The 9,343-nt window shown below is 46.0% G+C and overlaps 1 protein-coding gene across 1 annotated transcript; it reads left to right on the top strand.

Moving 5' to 3' along the window:
• Positions 1–1,803: 1,803 nt before the first annotated feature.
• Shisa3 (shisa family member 3) lies at positions 1,804–6,515 on the top strand. The gene is made up of 2 exons (XM_047567038.1): positions 1,804–2,639; positions 5,127–6,515. The coding sequence occupies exons 1-2, from the start codon at positions 2,363–2,365 to the stop codon at positions 5,564–5,566; spliced, it is 717 nt and encodes a 238-aa protein (XP_047422994.1). The 5' UTR covers positions 1,804–2,362; the 3' UTR covers positions 5,567–6,515.
• Positions 6,516–9,343: the final 2,828 nt, after the last annotated feature.

Here is a 9,343-nt window from a genome sequence, read left to right as displayed (position 1 = left end):
AATATTAATGCTATCAAAGAACAGCTGGATAATGAGAGAAACCTGACCCTTGGGGGACTTGCTTTAGTTGCTATTGCTCTTATACTACTTCATGCAGTTGTGATGTAATAAAAGTCCTCTAAAGTTTAAGAAAAAGATATTAAAAGGTGTGGTTCTGGGAAAGTTATTAGCAGTGAAAATGTCTTCAGGTTTTATCACTTTATAATGATCATTATACCTCACTTTTGCTGTGGCTCTAAATGACTTTCCCTTTAATTATTTAGAATATAACAACAATCCAAACAACATTCCTACAAAACAACCAGATTTTTAAAAAGCAAACTTTGAGCCTGAAAAGAATATTTCTGTGTATGTGTAAATAAAACCCAGAACCTAAGAAATTCCTGCAAAGCAATTTCCCCTGTATTAAATTAAGTTGTTCAACTAAATCAAGAAAAACTGTCTCATTATTTGCCTAGGTTTAATTTGGTTTTACTTAATAGCTTGTTATTGTCCTAAGAAATATCTATTTTAAAGAGTGCAATAATGTTAAATATTTACACGGTTCTACTTAACATGTGGATTGATGGCCATTTGTTTTCATAGCCTTGCAATTAAGTGATAATCTCAATATTTAAGATTAGAAATTAGAAGTCATCCTTTACTGGAATATAATTTAGATTTTTTTTTTTTTTTAAAGAAACCGTTTTATTTAAGGTTAAACAACAACAACAACAAGTTTCTCTAGGAGCGACTCCGGCGTCGGGAAGTTTCGGGAGTGATAAGTACTTCAGACCTTACACTAGCATTGCTCGTGTCTAGCATACTGTGTTCCTTTTGTTTCACTAAACTTGCCAACATCTAAATCAGTGGCACGAGTATTCGGCGTGTTCAACAAATGTGTTAAGATACGCTGAAGATACCCGCACATACCAATAAACGATGGGAGGAAGTTCAGGATGCAATAAAAAGAAATTCTTGACTTGAGCCCAGATTTCACAGAACTCCAGTTTCACAAGGCACTTAGGCCGCTAAAGGAGCAGTGCCCCCGAAAATAGCACACAGGGGACACATCATTTAAATAAATGTGTTTCTTTGCCCGAACAGAAGTTCAGATCTGCTCCATTATCATTAATTTTGTTCTTTTATTTCCTTTGCTGGCGTGAACCAAGAAGTCGTGCTCTTTGGGTTTTGCGAGTTGGCCTCGGCTTGGTGGAGGTGACCGGTGATTCTTCACCCAGCGGCACCCGGCTTAGAGGTGGGGGAAAGAGTGAGAATGTGTGTAGACTTGTGACAAATTGGAGGCGGAGGGGGAAAAATGCGGTGCACGTGTCCACCACCACTAAACATGTCATCGGTACTGAACCTTTAGAATCAGTGTACCGGGACGAATCCTGGTCCACGCAAAAGAAGACAGATGACTCGACAAAGTTTAGTCACCACGCTCATTTTTTAATAAATCTGTAAGAAGTAAAACCAGCACCTCCACTCGCCAGCCACCGCGCGTGGACAGATGCAGGAACCCGGCAACCCTCAACCTCATTCTGCGGCGCATTCCGAGTTATGCAAGAACTGGGGTGTATGGGAGAGCGCCTGGTCCCTTCAGGTTTAGAGTTCAGTTCCCCGGGAGCGCGATGGGCGGGGGTGGTGGCGGAGAGGCGGAGGATAGCGCGCGAACCAGAAAGCGCAGAGGACCGGCCGCTGTGATTAGCTCCAGCAGTGCGACCCCGGAGGGCGGACTCTCTCAACTCTCGCCTCCTCCTCCCTCTTCCTTTTTAAAGGACGCCTTGCAGGCAGAGCTGTCAGCAACCAGGAGGCCGTTTGTACTTGGCCGCGGCCCCGCTGTCTCCTGCTCGAGTGACAGACAGGGGCGGGGGTTGAGCGGCCGCTTGTCCCAGGGACCTGCACGTGGGAAACTAATTCCCTTCCCTTGGGGCTCCGCTTAGGACCCGGCCAGAGTCACAAGTCGGGACACTGCGCGGCCCTGGAGTTGACAGCCCGGGACGCGATGGCTCGCATGAGGAGTGGGGAGAGAGGTGGCCGGGGAGTCGGCGCTCTCTTGGTTCCCAGAGCGCAATGATCTGGGCAAAGGGCGGCGGCAGCAGCCCCAACAGCCCCAACAGCAGCTTCGGCCGGCGCCTCCTGAGGGCTCTAGCCAATCTGCACTCGTGCACCATGCAGACCCCTGAACTGCGGAGCCCGCAGCGCAGCTCCTGCCGCCTCCCCGGCCCCTGCTAACCCTCCAGGGAGTAGCATCGGTCGCGGGGACCTGCCTCCCGCGTCGTGCCCGGGGGGAGGTGGAACCGCTCTGCGCTCGAGGCCGGGCTCAGCCCTTTGCTCTCCAGCTCGTGCTCCTCCTGCCCGCCCAGGGCGCCAAGCAGTGATGGGAGCGCTGCTGGCGCTCTGCCTCCTACTAGGCTGGCTGCGCTGGGACCCAGTCGGCGCCCAGCAGTCCGGGGAGTACTGCCACGGCTGGGTGGACGTGCAGGGCAACTACCACGAGGGTTTCCAGTGCCCGGAGGACTTCGACACACTGGACGCCACCATCTGCTGTGGCTCCTGCGCGCTTCGTTACTGCTGCGCGGCAGCCGACGCCAGACTGGAGCAGGGCGGCTGCACTAACGACCGCGGCGAGCTGGAGCACCCGGGCATCACCGCGCGTAAGTGCGGGACCAGGGCGGGGAGACCGTTCCACCCGCGCGAGGGTGTGCGCGCCAGGCCTCTCTGGGTCTGCGCGCAAAGTGGACGTAGCTGGGTAGGGGATTAAGGTTGGAGTGGGTGTTGCGTATCAGGTAAGGGGGCCCTATTTTGTTGCAGACCGACTTCCCGCCATAAGCGGTCTCCGCGTGTCGGCCCAAGGGAAAGTTTGCAAGGGACAGCGAAGGCCGCAGGGCTTGCACCTGGTGATCCTGGGGAGGACATCTGAAGCTCCCAAGAGAAGGATCCCGAAGGCGGGTTTTATTTTATCTTATTTTATTTTATTTTTTTACGGGGCTGCTCGGCGCCCCCGCGCACTCCCTAGTCACTTAAGGAATTCGGGAAGTGCCAATGGCCCGAGAGCGCGACTCTTGTCAGGCGCTCATCTGTAGCTCCGTAGGGGTAAGAAACTTTCATTCCTTTTTCTTATTCTTTTTATACCCCCCCCCCCGCCGCCCCCTTTGTCCTTTGGTAGCGTTTCTAAGTCGATGCCCCATTCTGAACCCGACTTCCTTTCATTTCTCTGCATCGAATTACCCTCTCCGGCCCACCCCCTATTGTCATGCCTTTCAGAAATACCCAGGTCTTCGAGGTGGAGATTTAGAAACCAGGGTCGCAGGGGCTTGCCCGCCTCCTATTCTCACGTCGGAAAACACGGGTCAAATTTCCGCTCACTTCAGAGAGGAATAAATCATGACCCCAGCAGAGGAAATTTACACCTTGAAAAAAAGTTCTCCACCTGAATCAGAACATCAGGGAAACCTTTTAGAGCTCGAGGCGATGGTTTTATGGCCCGGAAACCGGAGAAGCAGGCGGAGCTGAGAGTGGTGACTCCCCAGGACTCCTGACTAAAGCCAGAAGCCGGCAAGGGAAGGTCCCAGGGAAAGTCAGGGAGAAGCTGGAGAGATCGTTAATGGTGCCCTGGTCCCCAGCTCCACAAACCAATGACCCAGAGGAAAGGGGAGGCTGCTCCCCTTCAGTATTCTATTAGACTCCTCTGGAATTTAATTTGGCAGCCGGGTGTCAAATTTTCCAATCTAGATTTGGGAAGTAGTTTCTGGAGAAAAGTGGAAAGTAGGGAACTCCAGGCTGTCCTGACCTGTAAGAAAAATACAGACTTTGCTTTCCCTCCACTTGCCCTGGGGAATAGGTTCTTCTCAGCAGAGGAAGCCTGTTTGCCTAGTCTGTAGCAGGGATTCCTATCTGACTGCTCTGATGGCAGAGGGCAGCAGGGAAAATCCCTGGTCAGTCTCTCCACTTGCTGAGTCTGGGATCAGGCATACCCTTGATGGGTGGTGATGCTGTTACTTGCCAGCAGTGCAAACTGGGGCAAATTACTTAACAGCTCTGGACTGCTTCTCAATTTTAAAATGGGCATTTTGCTCTCAAAGGAGTTAGTCTGCCGATTAAAGGAGTGTATATGGATGCTTAGCACAGTGCTCAGAAAGTGGTATTCCCCTTCACTGTACCTTCCACACCAGTACTATTACCGTGGGAGAATGAGGGACATTGAACAGGTGTTTGATGGTCATCTGCCACTCACTGTGACTGTGGGAAATTAAAGAAATGACAGATTTGCACATCTGGAATACAGAGCTTGCCCATCCCACAGAGTCTTCATGAGACTTGAATCAGGAAAAGAAAGCCAAGCACACATTAGATCCTTAGTTTAAAGGCTTTCTGTCTTCCACCTCTAAATTGTAGTATGCTACATCCCAGTGTGGTTGTTAGACTGGGAGAGACCAGGAGAACTGTCTGTCTTGTAGAGGGAGAAGGAAACTGGAGTTTGCTCTTACAGAAAGTCTGGGCTGCATTGAGATCTATCAGCAGTTCACCTGACCTTCCCAGACTTTCAGCAGGAGTGGAGAGACAGATGTGGCAAGTGGAGTAGGTGTCCCAAATCACTTTTGGAAAGAAGCAGTCAGAGCTGACAATTTGTGATGCAAGTGGGTACATGGTAAATTGGGGCCACTATGGATTTCTTTATGCTGCTCTTTCTGGTGTCTCATAAAATCCTGGGGGAGGGGGGATCTCATTTATCAGGTTGCTTAGACTGGAGATTCTTGGAAAGGAGATGGATTGTCAGCCTAAAAGACGGGTCAAAGCCCTAGTGTCCCACCATGATAAAGCTACTAAAACCTGGATTTAAACCAGAATTATAGTGACCACCGAAACTCACCCTTGCCCTCCAGTGTTTGTACCAGAGAATAGGTTCTAATTGCCAACGGAGGCCACACTATTAGTTTGCTTCCTCCCTGCGAGGAGTAGCAAGAACATACTGTCATCGCAATTTGCATTTTGGAGGTTACCAGTAACAACTCTTGAAAAATTGAGCTTGCAACAGTGGTAATAGTGAGCCTCCTACCTCCCACCCCTAAGCTGCCCAAGTACAGCCCAAGCTTGAGAACCTCTTATCTGAGCATCCGTGTGTGTCTGTTTTTGCCTTTTAGAGCCCGTGTATGTCCCATTCCTGATCGTCGGCTCCATCTTCATTGCATTCATCATCCTGGGCTCTTTAGTGGCTATTTATTGTTGCACCTGTTTGAGACCCAAGGAGCCCTCGCAGCAGCCCATCCGCTTCTCACTCCGCAGCTATCAGACAGAGACCTTGCCCATGATCTTGACCTCCACGAACCTCAGGGCACCTTCCAGACAGTCCAGCACAGCCACCAGCTCCAGCTCCACGGGTGGCTCCATCCGTAGGTTCTCCTTTGCCAGGGCTGAACCTGGTTGCCTGGTGCCCTCACCACCCCCACCTTACACTACAGGCCACCCGATCCACTTGACCCAGCCGTCAGGTTTCTTGGTGTCACCCCAGTATTTCGCTTACCCACTTCAGCAGGAGCCCCCACTGCCTGGGAAGAGCTGTCCCGACTTCAGTTCCAGTTGACAGGTCGTGGCCGAGGACCCACCACAGTAAAATGCAGACAGATGGCGCACTGCTGCCATGGCCACACTCATTTCTGAGGAATTTTCCCTGGTAACTTGTCCTGGAAGAGAGTGTTAGGAAAACACAGCGCTTTCTTGTCTTCAGGTTCCTGGGTCTAATCGCAGAAGGTCTGGATTTGCAAACATGGTGACCACTGCATTTCAATGTATGCTTCTTTTATTCAAAATATGTAGCAGTTTGACTTTAAAGTTGCAAATGGGCTGAAAATGTTTTACTGGGTAATTCAGCTATACTGCCTAGAAAATGACTACATGTTCTTTTCTTCATGTTTATTGAGTTGTAATACAAATATATACATAAGTAGGAGGGGAAAAGTCCTAATTGTAATTATCAAAGGATCACTTAAAAATTAACTATTAAGTAAATTTGAGGCATCCAGCGAACCATCTATTTATGATTTGGGGAATAACCTAATCATGAATAATAGTAGCATGATGAGAACACTTACTTTTTAAATTAATAACTAAATTTTGTTTACAGCGAGTTCTTTTCAGAATACAGGTTTCAGTAACCACATGAAGCTTTTAAAGTTTTAAATACATAGCATTCATTGTAACACAGATTCTGTGTAAAATCACTTCTCCTTCCCACCGAGGGAATATTTATTGCAGACTTTTTGTTCAGCAACATTTAGTGTTTAAATGAAAGTTGGACAATTGGGTCTTAAAACATGTATTTGTAAAATGAGTTATGTATAAATGTAAAGATTTGTAATTTAATGTATTTACCATATTGACGTACTAATTATTTAGTAGTCACACTGTAATTTTTATGTTAATAACAACTGTGGAATTCAAAGTCCAGCTATTGGTATAATCTTCCCTAATGTCATGTATCTCAAGTGCCACTGAATTCCATATCTGATGACTATATATTTGGGCATATATGTTGCCAGGTTAGAATAAATAAAGTATGTTTTCATGAACTCCTGTCTGAAATATTAAAGTTCTTCATTTTATCTCCTTAGTGATAATTCTTTACTATTCAATAAAAGAAAATGTCTTTACTTAACACATAGCTCATGCTTTGAAATTAAAAGAAATATCTGTATCAGGGCTTGTGGAAACCACAAAGGAGGTAAATTTTTATAGCCATCTCAGACTATGGGCTGCTTGTAGCCCTCAGATGTGTCTTTTGGCTTATGAGAGTTTAAAAATCCTAAGGGTCTGCATCTCCGGTTTCTCATGACATAGAAGACACGGCACCGAGAGTCCTGTGCTGCCCTGGGGTCCAGCAGCCCTCTCAGACGGGAGGCCTGCCTGGGCTCCCCCACCTGGCCTATGTCCTCTCGTTATGTGTCCTCCCCTGCTGGCCTGTTTGGAAGCCCAGTTTATACTGTCACATGTCGCCCTCCCCATAGTCCTTTTCGAAACTAGACAGAGGTAGAATTCTGACCTAGGAGAGTTGAGAGCCTGCCTCTTTTATTTCCTGTTGAGGAAACCAGTTCAAAGACTTTTACTCTTGCCCAGTACAGTGGAAGAGGGGTGCTGTTTCTATCATATTTAGAAGTGGCTAGACTTCCAGTTATCCCAGATTTTTAAAAAATAATCAAAAGAAACAGCTGAATGCAAAAGGACAAACATTTGTGAGCCTGCTTTAGAACACGTTCTTTATCACTTGACTGGTTTTTATTAATATTTGCTGTACACTGCTCCCTTTTTTTAGTTTTAAGTTAACCTTAATGATTTCTCATTGAGTCAAGCACTCTGCTATACATTTGCATATATTTGCTCCCTCCATCCTCCAAACAACCTCAACAAGGAGGATTTATACGTCTTATTTTATAAGAATTCTTATTTTACAGATTTGGAAATAGGCATGCAGGAACTTGCCCGAGTTCCCACACTAGTCAGTCCTGGAGTCGCTATGCAAAAACAGATTCAAACATCCGGGGAACCTGCTTTGAGACATTGATGCTTCTGGGTACAGAATCCAATGGAGATTTCTAAGGCCAGAGGACTGGCCTCTAAAGTGGTGGTTCTCAACCCCCTTGGACTCAATGGGCTTTTCTTGGAACAAATATTTTATGGCATTTCTTTAACTGTTAGATAATGTAACTCACAATACTCATAATTTAAAAAACTCAATGCAATGCCATGATGGTCAATAGAAAGGAGAAAGGAAAGGATGGTAACTTATTACAAAGTGTAACAGCTTGGGCAGACATGAAGGACTCGGCTGCTAATCCCTTAGGCAGAATCACAGTGTTGTGACAGCTCCAATTACAGATGGATGCAGGTTTATTAGACTGGCAACTCAAAGCAGTTGCACCATGACTCTTAATGTGAATTCTTCAAACAGAGCAAAGTTTGATTTTCCTTTGATTTGCACTGTAGTTGTATATCTGGAAAAATTCAATGCAAATGAAGGTAATGCAAAAAATACTTTCTCCACAGGCAAAGTGGGATTGGGTTTTCCGCTGATGGGAATGGTGAGACATTTCAAAGTCATACTGATGGATGGCAAGTCTTCATTGTGCAGACTGTCCCATGCCTTGGATAGGATCTCTGCTATAACAAATTCCTCACAATGCATGTTAGGAGCACACCCACCTCTACCCCAAACATTCTATCACCAAAGACCCCCTCACACCATTCCACAGTGTCCTCTAGAGGGTGGAACTGCTCCTCCTGAGGACCATCTAGTTTGTCAAGTTTCTAGTGGCTGTGCTTCTATCTGCCCTTCCTTTGGAGAGCAGGTGATGTCCATTAGAGGGATGAATGCTAAGGAATTCATAGAGAGCTTGCATCTGCAATTTTCCCTGCCTTAGCAGCATGCCCCAGTCAATCAATTAACTGACCATAAAATCTTTAAAATTAAGGAGATATCATATACCTCATTGTAGTATAGTCATTTTTTTCCTTCCATATTTTTTAAGTGGTACATTATAGTTGTTCATAATGGTGGGATTTGTTGTTACACATTCATACACGCACACTAGAACAATATAATTTGGCCAGTATCATTCCTTGGTATTTCCCCTTTCTCTTCTCTTCTCCCTTCCCGTGGTCCCTTTGCTCTACTGGTCTCTCTTAGATTTTTATGAGCTCTTCCCCCCACCACCTCTACCATCTTTCTTTTCCATTTTCCTTTCTAGCTTCCATGAGAGAAAACATACAAGCTTTGACTTTTTGAGTTTGGCTTATTTCTGCTTAAAATGATGTCATCAAGTTCCACCCATTTTCCTGTAAATGACGTAATTTCATTCTTCTTTATGGCTGAATAAAACTCCATTGTGTGTATATACTAGATTTTCTTTATCCATTCATCCATTATAGACACTTTAGGCTAGTTCCACAGTTTGGCTACTGTGAATTGTGCTTCTATTAATATGGGTGGCAAGTATTGCTGTAGTATGATGAGTTTAATTTTTCAGGATAAATACTGAGGAGTGATATAACTGGGTTGTACAGTGGTTCCAGTCCTGGTCTTTTGAGGAAACGCCATACTGATTTCCATCATGGTTATACTTATAATTTGGCATTCATTGACACTAACTGGAATCATATCCCCATGTACTTGGTGACATAGTAGTTTGCACATATCTTGTCTCTGGAAGTGGAGTAGCTGATATTATTACCATCTTAGGGTAAAAAAACTATCCTGTGGCAGATTTCTAGACATCGTCCCACTCAAGAAGCCTTTGGACCCCATCCTCACATATGGGCCAGGCACTGGCAAAGGGGTTGAGAGCACCAACATGAAGAAAATGCAGTT

Source organism: Sciurus carolinensis, chromosome 10, assembly GCF_902686445.1.
Source record: "Sciurus carolinensis chromosome 10, mSciCar1.2, whole genome shotgun sequence".
NCBI classification, from domain to species: Eukaryota; Metazoa; Chordata; class Mammalia; order Rodentia; family Sciuridae; genus Sciurus; species Sciurus carolinensis.
This window is presented reverse-complemented; position numbering and strand designations above follow the sequence as displayed.